The 13,175-nt window shown below is 43.9% G+C and overlaps 1 protein-coding gene across 1 annotated transcript in view; it reads left to right on the forward strand.

Annotated features, from left to right (window-relative positions):
- Positions 1-13,175, forward strand: part of SPATA17 (spermatogenesis associated 17) — an 886,586-nt gene that overhangs the window by 136,476 nt on the left and 736,935 nt on the right. Inside the window, exon 3 of the mRNA XM_085609390.1 lies at positions 9,411-9,492. Within this exon, the coding sequence (XP_085465516.1) occupies positions 9,411-9,492 (82 nt within the window). The remainder of the gene's footprint in view (positions 1-9,410; positions 9,493-13,175) is intronic.

The raw sequence follows: 13,175 nt of genomic DNA on the forward strand, positions 1-13,175 counted from the left end.
TGAACTGCATAAGGGGAACACAAGCCCCTGCCTAAGGGGGTTCTTCCCTTATCGCTGGTGTCTAGTGGGTGGATCCCTGCTTGGAGATCGCTCTCCTTTGGCAGTCCCCAAATAGTGATCAAATGGGCGGAGGTACCATTTGAAAGGGGATATTCTCCCCTTTCCAACAATACCTCTCCCGTGGTAATAGGTGCTTGGGGGCTGAGATATGCCCCTGAGCATTGATTTGAACATTGGCTCATTTTACTTTAACTTTTACTGCAATGAGGTCAGCATGCACTGATTGCCAATTGTCACTGCAGTTAAAAAACAACTTTAAGTACCTACCCCAGTGTTGGCCAGTGTCCGAGACCCACAATCGGGAGGTAGTGCAGCCGTCAGTCATTGGCTGATGACCACACTTAAAAGGTTAACCGGAGGAAACCTCTGATCATTTCTTGGGTGGGAAGATAAAGTTTATGAATACCCACAATTGTTGGTGCTCCTAAACTATAAGGGCATTCCTTCTGATGAATGGTCACTCTCCACATACACACAAAGAGCTTAATCCCTTGGCCCTCAGAGAATTCTGAGGAAGTAGACTTCTGGTTAGATATGCTAATAATATTAGACATGTTTCTTTAAATTTCATATCCGTTTCAGTTTTTTGCTCATATTTAGAACTTTTGGAAGAAACAGAGTGTAGGCAAATGATTTATAATTATGTTGTTTGCTATGCATATTTGAAATTGTATGGAATAGATGGCGTCTCTTCTCTTCCAAAATAACTTTATAACTAAATAAGGTAGTCACCTCTCTTTAGCTTTCAATGGAGGAACTATAGGGTCCATGGAAAAAGTTGAGAAGGAGCAGGCACTCCCTAATGTGTCCATGCAAATTATAAACAGAAGTAGAAAGTAAATGCATAAGTGAATCACTGTGCATATCATATGAATCAAAGGCATACATTGCATGCTTGTAAATTTTGCCTAGGATTGAAAAGTAGACACACCCATAAAAGTGTAAACAAAATACTGCACTTACAAAGGAGTAATGTGGGACAAACATTTAGGAGTCCACACGTTTGAGCACCTAACTTGGGATCTGGTATTAGAGTTTGGAGGAGAGGGTACTCCGTCTCAACTGTGACTATGTACTCTACTGCCAAACTCTTGTTTCGCCAGCCTGATTTACAGGTTGGGGACCTTAAATATATCTACAATAAAGTCTACTCTGACTCCATCGCTGACATACTTCTCAGACGGCCCATCAGAGTTTTGGCTATTCTACTGCCCACCCAATTTAGGTGGGCAGTTGAATGACTAGTTTTTACTCTCCCTTACCACTGTGATAAAACTGTCAGTTAGTGACAGAGAAAACGTTTAAATGAACCCCACACCATGAGAGACAACACCCAGTGTGTAGGATTCATTCGTTTTTATTTTTCCAAAACAAAAAACAAAGTCCAGCTTTGGGATTTTGTTTTTCAACAAATGAGTTAAAATGTTCACAGGCAGCCGTCATGTTTGATGGAGTCGTCTGTCAAAAAACAAATTGGCAGAAACCTCCATAAAGACAGTTCTTGCCTATGTTAAGAGATAACCGCAGGGCCGGCGGACAACACTAAATAGGGACTATAGGTAATTCGTCAAGGATCCAAAGTATTTTACTCCGCCCCCCTGAAAAAGTAAATACCATACTCTGATCTCTAAATCAGGCCCTTACTCTGGACTATAACTGGCATAAGCTGTTCAGGAAGTTGGCGAAGACCACCAATAAATTCAGGACTTTCAAGAAGTAGGTATGAATAAATAAGTGAGTAGCATATATACATATATATATATATATATATGTATATATGTGATGTCACTGACCATGTCATGAGTGATGTAATATGTGACGTTATCACCAGTGCATTGCGGGCGCGTGAGTTATAGTTAGCTCAACTAACTATAACGGGTGAATTTCTCTGGTTTTATATGAGTCAAATGTCCAACCAACGCTGATTCCTAACTATAACGTCTGTAAAACCTATTGTTTTTTCAGTGAATTTTGAAGGTTTTTTAAATGTTAATTTCATATTTAAATATTTATAAAACCTATATTTTTTCTATTTATTTTCGTAATATTTTGGAACTCTATTATCCTTTTTTTTTATTTGAAAACTTATGTAATTTTTTATATCTTCAAAAAAAAGTATATATATTTTTTTTTAGAAAACTAGACTCCTGTACCGGTAGTGTACCAAGCTCCATCACCACGCAAATCATATCCGCCATATTGCTAAACTCGTAAAGGATGCACATTTCGTATCCGACGGCTTCGTAGCACCGCATCCCGCCTAACATCATATATGTATAAGGTCGTACCAGCTCCTAGTTTGGTATGCGACGGGTGCACGGTACCAAGCCGCACGTTACGTCATATACGTATGGGGTCGCGCCGGCTGCGCGTTCAGTATGCGACGAGTGCATGCTGCCAGGCCCTGTGTTACGTCATAGACGTATGGTATCGCGCCTGGTACGCCATTCCCTTTTTTTTTATGTCTTAAACCTATATCTAAATAAGTTTATAGTGTATATGAGAGCAAGCGATAATCTAAAATATTTTAAACATTTATATATTTCTAACTATAATAAACTTGTATTATGGTAAATATATTTTCTCAAAATCACGTCGGGTGCGGCCCCCTTGCGCGCTTGGTGCACGATTGCCATGTGACCTTAAAAAAAAGCATTTGATTGGTTCATAACATTTCCCATTGTAACAGTTGGAGGACCCCACCCGTTTTAGTCATTCTCTCTTCAGCGTTTGATGAGAGACACCTCTTCTGCTTAGGGAGCTTTTTTGAAAAGTTTTTTGCTGTGTACACATATCTTATAGTACACACAACATGCAATGATCATCTTGATCAATTATCATGCTCTGTACAGTAGCCTTCCACGTGTGATGGCCATGCATCTGAAACGTTACATCAAAAAACAAATGTATGTTACACGATGCCCCTGGTGTGTGTGTGCGCATTATTGTGCTGCCTTTCGGCCTGGGTATTGGTGGCTCAAAGGGGTATCATCAGCCACGGGCAGAGTGCACATCCTAGATCACATGTGACAAACAGTAAAGAGTAATGTGTAGGTTTGTGTTACAGTATGCTCTGTTGTCAGGCTTTACCAGTATAGTAGTGTGTCACATGTGAGACTTTCAGATTCACGTTTGACATGCATTGCTTGACTGTAATGAGCGTTATCACTGTGTATGACGTAACCTCACTGCTGATCCTCCCTCCATCCGAGCACATTCACGTGTGCACTTCGTGATAGAAACACTTTAAATAAGACCGCACACCATTGACATGCGTGTCTGCGCATATTCACCAGCTTGACAACGACATGTGATGTTGTCCATTCAATGTTTTCGGACAGCATCTCATTAGCGATAGTTGCCGCCCTCCTGGTACATGCTACATTAATGTAAATTGCAGAATGTGCGATGTCAAAACTGCAACAGGGACACACACATAAATACACTTCCTGCCCAGGCAGGAACTGAACAACGCCCAGGTCCCCAGAATAATTAAAGACACCCCTACGTTGGCCTGGCGTACGCAAGCCCAGCCCACTTTGCATACGTATAAATAGGATAACGACGACGCCACATGTCCCAGTTCTTCCACACTGTCTCAGGTGATATGGCCGCATCCACCTCGCATATCACAATGCGCAATAAAAAAAAAGGGATCCATGAGGTGTACACCATCCTGGCAATCAAAAATACATCTAAATTGTGAACCCTGCTGGCTGTAGTGTTTGGACACATACCAATGACAGCAGGTGAGCAGTGGGGCCTGGGTGCACAGGGGCTGCAATTGAGCGCGTTGCGGCGGGAGGGATGGGGTGCATCAGCCTGGGTGCGCAGGTACAAACAAGCGATGTTGCCGTACGTAATGATGTGATCTCTGACCTCATTCAGTCACATCTCTGTCTCATTTTAAGGACCTGCTGGACTGTACTGTAGGCCTGAGCCAGCGGGCAGCGCTGCCCTACAGACACGTGGCGTTGACTTTTGGGGCACTGTAGTGAGCTGACTACTAAGTGTACATGCACACAGGCTTGTGCCACTGCATTGCACACGCACATTATGCTTCTAGCATGCGCTCTGTTCCTTTGTATGTGAACGTTGGCATAACATATTATTATTTAACCTTGTGTATTCTCGTGCACTCCAACTCCTCTTTGAACCACGATTACCACTAACAGTTGGTAGATCGTACTTCAAGAAGGAAGGATGCACTCAACTGGTGTTCTTTATTAAGCTTGAAATAAACCTTCATTAACCTCAAGACGTTTCCACCATTATATTATTTCTCCCTTTTCAGACACTGAGTTAGTGGCACCATAATTGACGGAGCGGATGTTCAGCCCATGATGAGGCCCTGGGCATTCTGACGCCTTCCAACGTGGTATCAAGACACCATCCCCGACCGGAGACCTGCTGTGCCATCCTAGGAGCGGCACCCCGGAGTTGGAGCTCGCACCGGCACGTCGTTGGACACACCGGTTGTGGCAGGTGAGCAGTGAAGCCTCGGTTCACAGGAGCTGCAATTGAGCACAGTGCGGGGTAAGGGGCTGGGGTGCAGCAGCCTGGGTGCACAGGTGCAGGCAAGCGATGTTGCCGTAGATAATAATGTAATCTCTGGCCTCATTCATATCTCTGTTTCATTTTAAAGACTTGCTGGACCGCACTGTTTCTCGAGGACCCCAGCATCCCAGACACACGGGTGACGGAAGGTGAACAGTGAGGGCTGGGTGCAGTAGGCCGACGCTCTGTTTCCTCCTCCCTCTGTTCTTTTGACTCTCCCTCCCCTTCTTCCTTCCACCCACTCGCTCTCTGTCTCATTCTCACTTTCTTCCTTTCATTCTGACTGCCTTTCTTTTTCTCTTGGACATGGCACACATACTCATGTTTCTTTTTTCTCTTGCAGGGTTTGTTCGCTGCTTCCAGAGGAGTCCCACCCACTTATTTCATGTTTTACTGTTGTTTGTTCAAATAAAGTTATGTTTCCATTTATTTGTGTTGTTTTAATAAAAGTTATTTTTTTTACCAATAAATAAGTGAGTGTATGGGTCTTCTTTTTCTGACAACACTTGTCTGTAGTTTATTGTGAAAATCGTCGGTTAATAGGAGGTTATGAGGGAAAACATTTGTAATTTTGCGGTGCACCTACCAAATATAAACCAACAGACTATTACATAAATGAAGCCTGGGTAATTCTTCAACTGCAAGGGTTCTATGAGTGTATCAATTTATAACACCATGAGTACTGCCCTTGTGTTTACAGAACCAATAAGGCACTGCCTAGGGCCACCAAGGCTTCAAGGACTGGCGAGGCCCACCCTGCATATTTAAGTAAAGCCCCGGAGGTTGCCGATCCCCGGACTTGAGTTGGCCTCAAAGCCCCCCGAACAATTAGTAAACAATACTCGGGGAGGTGGCGATCCCCTAGGCTGCGAAACGTCTCTGTGCCCTCCCGCGCCTAATTTACATGTGAAATTAAGGTCCCCAGTGCTGCAGAGACCCCGCAATATAATTGTCGGATGTCAGCGGCTCGAAATGGAACAAAAGCCACTAACCTCGGAAGATCGTCAGCAGGAACAACGATATGTAGAATGGCCTCTCTATTCCCCAGAGCGTAGTAATGAATAGAGTAACTCAAATACCGCTATGCGAAAATACGCCTCGGGGAAAGGGGAAGTGGAGAAAACAATAAACGTGGCTGCCAAACGGTGTCTTCCAAGTTCTACTTCACCCTCTAGCGTGTTGTGAGACGTGTAGGGATCTGTAGCGTAGGACTGTATGCACATAGGAGAGACGAAACATGGGATTAGGAAGAGACAGAACAGTAGTACTTCCTATACTTTTCTCCTACCCCACAACCCACCTTCGACTTACAGAGGACACCTTAGTCGGCTCTCGAGTTGAGGCATTGAGGTCCAGTGCGACCTTGACGAGATTCTGCGGTAGCTTCACCGCAATAGGGTCAAGAAACAATGTACAGCATAGCGGTAGCAGTGACAAACAAATACCAGTAGTCAAATGACCCGCAACAAAAAACGTTAATTGAGAGCGCCCTTGCGCACCCGGAGTTTTGATGATCCCATCTAAATACCTGAAAGGCCAAGGATCCTTAGTCACGAGGAAATCAGAAGTCGTCGCTGTATCCACAAGTGAGCGTCTCACGGGCCACGGCAGTCCTGCGGGGATTACCTTCCGCTCTGCCTAGCTCCGTGAAACGCAGGATGCCATGCTCCGAAAGTGGAAGTCTGGAACGCAGCAAAAGCTCTCTAGCACTCTTCTCCGGCCGGCGTCCTCACGGGAAAAATGGTGGAAGACCAACAGGTCCCCCGGTCCACTCAGCAGAGTGCCAAAGGTGAAGGGCGGTTTCTGAATGCCTTAGGCGTCGCTAAGAACAGTTCCTTTTCTTAGCTGCAAGCAGGGAACAGCGGAATCCGGAATGAGGCTTTTTTGGTCTCCAAATAAACGAGGGGGAATAAAGGATATCCCCCCTCCAGAACTCAAGCATTTACGAGATTGCAAAGCCCCGCGCCGTTGCAGAGGCGAGGCTTTGTAGCGACTGTACCGGCCGTGAGGCTGGAATCCGTTTCCGGTGCTTCTCCTGTGGGGCTGCTGGGAGTTGTAGTCCCCAGCGCATCGTGGGCCCCTTGACGATCTAACACCACCTATCTCGCTACTCTGTGGCTCTTGTTTGGCAGCCCTACTGCGGGAATGCGTCTGTCGCATTCCTTGCCCTGTTATTTTGCCAGCGATCGCTACAATAATAATAGGATTGGCCCCGGAACATTACCCACCAGGGGGCTCATTTAAATGAACAGGTGAGACCCCGCTTCATATTTTTTTTCTCCATTTTTACCATCCGGATCAGCTTTATTGAAGCGATACAAGGTTTTCCTCCTCTTGCTTCAACAAGGCAAACAAGGATTTGCTATCACAGGGTGGAAGCCAAGCTCCCGCCCTGTAATAGCAAACATAAATGTCCCACGGATGCACACCCCGGGACATTGTATGAGCTGCGCCTGGGAGGTGGCGCTCCATAGGGCCATGATGCATTGGTTACTGCATAACTACAGAATTAGTATAAACGCATACTAACACTACTTGCACATGTGTAGTACAGCGACCAGAGTGTAGTGAAGAGGCAGAGGAAGCCCATATTCAAAAAATATAAATCCTACCAGAGGTAGGATAACATAGTTCAATGAGCCAACGACCCTGGGATGAGTAGAAACAGCTTCACCAAGAGAACGGGTCTTCAGCAGAACGCAAGGAAGCTCAAAATATTGGTGAGTGCTGCCTTCTTTTTACCTTCTCCCACTCGTCGCCAAATTTATGTAGTGAAGAGGAAGACAGTAGTGGATCCAATAAGTAGATTTATTGCAGGAAAAGAAGACAGCTTAAACAGCCACCAACAGGAGCAGACAGCAAGGCAACCGTCTTCTCCAGCACCGTCCATGAGTCTTGAGACCGGTAGGGGTGAGTAGTTCGCTTCCCACTCCCTGTATTGTATAAACGCAAACTAACACTACTTCCACAGGTATGCTACAGTGCCCAGAGCACATTACTTTACAGCAATGAGCTCACGGTTTAATCCCCGAATCTTCAGACCAGTAGGGGTGAGTAGTTTGCTTCCCACTCCCTGTATAGTATAAACGCATACTAACACTACTTACACAGTTATACTACAGCGGCCAGTATGCTACAGCGCCCAGAGCCCATCACTTTACAGCAATCAGCTCAGTTTGATCCTCGAGTCTTCACACCGGTAGGCGTGAGTACTTCGCTTCCCACTTCCGGTATAGTATAAACACACTGTAGAGGTCAGTAGTTCGCTTCCCACTCCCTGCATGGTATAAACGCCTACTAACACTACTTCCACAGGTATGCTACAAAGACCAGAGCACATCACTTTACAGCAATGACCTCACGGTTTAGGCTCACGGTTTCATACCAGAGTGTAGCAGCATCTCAGCTCAGCACCATGTCACTCTGAACAACACCGCACTTTCAGACCGGTAGGAGTGACTACTTCGCTTCGCACTCCCCCACAGAGGTTACAGTGCTCCTGTCCTCTTGTTTCCTACTCCTTTCGCCCTTTTTCCCCCTTACTCGTTTCAACGGAATCACAAAATGGCTGCCAACACTTCCTAGTTGCAGCAGCTCGCAGCCAATAAGCAGCAAGCTTGTGCTCGTAACGCCTCAGCCAATCAGATGGCAGAATTCCCAAATGTCGATATCTGTAAATTTCGATATTTCTCCAAAACTACTGAACGGATTTACACCAAATAAACAAAAACAAGCTTGCTTTCTAGACCAAGATCCTTCTCCCTGCCAAATTTGGGCTAATTCCGTTCACCCGTTCAACCTGTAGCCTTGTCTAAAGTTTCCTATGGAAATTGCATGGAGAAAACACATTTTGGGACCCCCCTTTTTTCTCGGCCCCCCCTTCACGAACAACCCCCAAACTTTCAACATAGGAGCTGATATGAACAAAGAATTAGTTTGGAAAATTTCATGAAGATTCATCAAACGACGCCAAAGTTATAAGCAAAGCAAAAAATGCTCTTCCTATGGACACTTGGTCCTAACTATAACTACCTACTGGCGACCGCCAGTAGGTAATATATGTATATATATATATATATATATATATATATATATATATATATACATATATGCATAATATCTCCCGTAGATTCCGTCTCACCTTCAATCCTACACAAGGACGGATACGGACACAATAAGTGCTTGATCACATGACATGGGCTCCGCGTTTACCTCACATATTTGATATATATTTATGGGAAACAGCATTTACAACGCTGCTGTTACCACGCATGGCTCTACATCGCAATCGTTTCTACGACTTGCGCTAGGTGGCGTACAACACCAGGGAATGTGTTGGTTTTTAAATCCAACACATTCCCTGCTGTTGCACTAACTGGAGTAGAAATAGTGATTTATACTATTCCTAAGTCCAGCGCGCCACCTAGTGCAAGTCGTAGAAACGACTTATGATGTAAAGCCACGTGTGGTAACAACGCAGTCGTTGTAACGACCGCGTTGTAACCTACTGCATGGTCATAGCACACGTAGTAACATGCTATATTCATATATATTTATATATATAGTGACATGGACAGAGTCGCTTCCGCATATACGTTATTTAGCAACAAACTATGCAATTATGTAAATCTTTCTTCACTAAACTTTGTGAATCGGTACCTTTGTGGGAGAAAATGCAACATTTTAAATTTTCCATTATTATAGTGCATTGCACAAAAGAATTATATTTTTTCCTGTGTGTCTGCATATACATATATTACATTATTATCAGTTTTTACATTATATACTTTCAGGTATCTTCACAAGTTAATGACCATAATCCAAAAATGGTGGCGAGGATTTTTGGCTAGAAGAGTCTTCAGACAAATGGTGCAGGTAATGTAAACGAATAATTTGGGACACATTTCATAAATGTTTTGTTGTTTACTACTATTATATTTCTTAGATTGCTTGGCGACATTGTTAACCCTCCTTTGAAGGTTAGGTTTCCCACTCATTTTATGTGGGGGAATGGTTGGATTTTATTCTTCAGTGAGTTGGTGGTTTTGCTTATAGGCATACAATAAGTTGTAAGATCTTGAGCCCCGCTGTGTTAGCATGGCAGGCATGTACCATAGCAGGGCAAGAGTTAAACAACAGGCATTGGCAAAGCCAACAGGTCTGGCTCGCATTTTGAGCCCTGAATATAGCAATAGTGAAAAAACCGAAACAAAAACAATTGCTTTCTGTATAAAATGTTTCTCTGAGATGAAGATTTTAATATATGATGAGTTGAAGACATAACAGATTCCCTCATGCTGGGGTTGTGGCCAGGGCCAAGATGGAGCATGCTTTTTGCTGCAGCCTCGGCCAGACTGTGTCGATCTGCAGCAATCCTGCTGTATTTAGTGCGTCTGTAAAAAGGATATATGCGAAAGGAACCGATGCACCTGAAAAAATCAAGATGGCATCTGTGGATTCTTGCCAAGGAACCAGTTCCAGCCCCAGAAGCTTTGTAACATTACACAGTACAGCCAACACAGCCTCAGTGACGTGTTGACAGCAGGAGTTAAACGTTCACAGACAGGGTGGCTGCTGAAGGAGAGGCAAAGAGGGTGCTGTGGGAGGGAGACCACAGGAGGACCAAGAGGTGAGTGTGCAGTCTGCTCGAGACACTGACGCGTTGGTAGTGGAGGTGCAACCTTTCTTCTTACCCCCATGCTTCAGCCATTCACAGTAAAAAATCAGGGTCCAGCAAGGACAATGCAAAGGGTCGGGAGGCGCTGGAGCTGAGAAAAGAACTAATTGGGAGAGGAGTGCTGAGAGGCACCTTAAGGCCCCCTACCTACTGGGGCCTGCCAGGGAAACATTAATTACTTTGGGGACTGTGGACCCAAATTGCCCCCCCCACCATCCTTTTACTGCAACCGTGTCCCTACCCCCTGCTACTGAGGTGACAATGCAAATCTGGATGAGGGGAAACAAAAATTATCCACCGGTCAGCTGCTTCCTATTCTCCTGGCTGCCCAACACTCAGGATACAACGTACGTAATCCTGATTGGTATGTGGGCACCCGGAGCCCGCTGCAGCCCACTGCATGACTGTCACTGCTCCGAACGAGTGGCCCAGCTGAAACTACCTACTTGAGTGATAACAGGTTCAGGAATTGGGATATCCTTCACATAACAAACAGGAATATCCCCTCTGACTACGAGTCAATACCAACTAGTGATATTACATCCCAGCGATCAACATAGAAACCCAAGGCCAGGAAAGAGGCTGTGAGATAGCGCAGGGTTGACATCCTTTAATTCTTTGCAACACAATAGAGGTAAAGATGACCTAAAGGGAAGTTGGAGATACAAGTGCAGTACTGGAGGTCCGGCTGTGATCAGGAGGACACACTGGATGACCCAAGCACCAAGTGGGATAACCTAAATGGAAAGCAAATGGGTTCTGCCCATTTAGTCCGCCAGGATTTTTGCTTTTGATCACCTGCTTTTTTCCCATTAATGTGGGTGACCCTCACAGTCATTTCTATTGCCCTTCTGGTCAGGCTGCCATCAATCCTAGTGGTAATTGGGAGCTGCCCCACAACTGGTTTAGAGTGACCAGACAGGAGGGGCTGCTGATTTCCATGGCCATACCTCTTGGTGGACTACTAAACATAAGAGGGTCCCTGTAAAGCAATTTAAAGAGAAGCAGTGCCATGGGAGAGAAACTATAAACGCAATCAGATCTACCAACTCCACATCATAACATTGGTGTAACACTTGATATTTAATATAAAAATATATTCTTGAGCCAAGATATTTATAGTAAACTCATTTATTAATGAAATTATTTCTTCTTTATGTAACTCTTGTGTTGTTTAATCTTATATAACATTAATATAGTATCATGGTTTATCAGAAGAAAATTCAATTCTCAAATTCAGTTTCACAAAACATATTACAAAATGCACCAAACACATATGTAATTTATAACAAGCCACCGACACTTCACTCATGCTAAAATATTCACATCCATACTTCATTCAGTCATAATTCATTCACTCTAACTCATTCAGACTACAAACCAATCAAAAACAAAATGGCTTGTCAAACCAAAAGATACCCTTAAATACAGGGTGAATTATCGGATAGTTTGCTTAACACAATACCATATTCCTAATTTTCATGAAAAGCAATTTAAAAATAGGTTATACAACACAGTTTTAAACTTTCCAGTTATTTCATCATGACAATATTTCATCATAAAAATTCCAATCTTTTCTCCTGGTTTGCATTCAGGTTGTAGTGATTCCGACGCATGTTTCGGTGAGACACCAGAATAGAATATTGATCACCTTCTTAGGGCGTTACAGGACAAACCAGAAAATATAGGATGCCAAGCAAACAGAGAGGACACGGGGGCTGTCCTCAAAATATAAAAAATGTATATATAAGATCGTATTCATAAAGGACATGTATTCCAACAACCTACATTGTTTGAAAACAACACACAGCGCGTCTTTCAATTAAAGGGAATACCCTTGGTGAGACTTACCAAGAATCGTGGGTGAGGATGTTTAACAACCCTGTTATTTCTAATAGACAAAGAGTAATAGAGTAAAGTAAAAAGGCATTCCATAACTGGACACTCCAACATAGGCCGTGAAGAGTAGTACCCTACACCAGTTGAGCCTGTGACATCACAAGCATAGGACAACAAAATCATACCTATGGGGGTTCAAAGAAAGGAATGCTACCTAGACCGGTAGCCAAAGATACTACATAGAACCACGGGGCAAACAGAAGCGGCCACTCACTCACGAGGCGACGCCCTCTAATAGATGAGTAACAAGAAGAAACTCATGAAGCATTACTTCAAGGCGAAGCATATATCCACGATACACAATACGTCGGCGACAAAAAAAGTACCTAAGTGGAAAGCAAGCTTGATAGGCAAGTAGCCATATGTCTTCTGTTGGGGGGCTGCTAGGCGCCCACAGGGGATGCTCGTATAGCGGGGGCTACTCCAAGGCTTCAACAGGGGGACAGAGGTCCTCGACAAGTAGATAAAGTGAGGCAACTGAGGGGGGGGAAGAGACAAGAAATGTTTTGAGAACAACAAATGAAATAAATGTAAACTGAGATAAGATAACCCATTGGACGAAAAGTTTGAAGACATGAGATAATCAAAGGAACGAATAGCATGCAGGGTGGTTTGTCCGTCAATAGGAACTAACGCAGGACTGCGTACAAAGGATACAACAGTGCCCAAATATACCACAACATACCACACCCCTCAACTTAAAACAGATGCTCATACGTCCCTAAATATTATGTGGGCCAAGCTAAATATATTATTAAATAACTACAGGCTGTGCAAACTACTGAGCAGCTAATAAACCGATTACAACACCATGATGACAAACAGACTTAAATCTCACGGCTGTGGCTTTAATGGTAACTAGTTAATTGAGCACCCCATAAAATCAAAAAAGGTATAAACCTAGTTAGGGGGGTACCTATTTAGAGGGACAGCCTAAAGAAGAAAATACATTCAAGAATAAAAGATAAAAGCGTGGTCCCAA

This window comes from Triturus cristatus, chromosome 6, assembly GCF_964204655.1.
Source record: "Triturus cristatus chromosome 6, aTriCri1.1, whole genome shotgun sequence".
Lineage (NCBI taxonomy): Eukaryota > Metazoa > Chordata > Amphibia > Caudata > Salamandridae > Triturus > Triturus cristatus.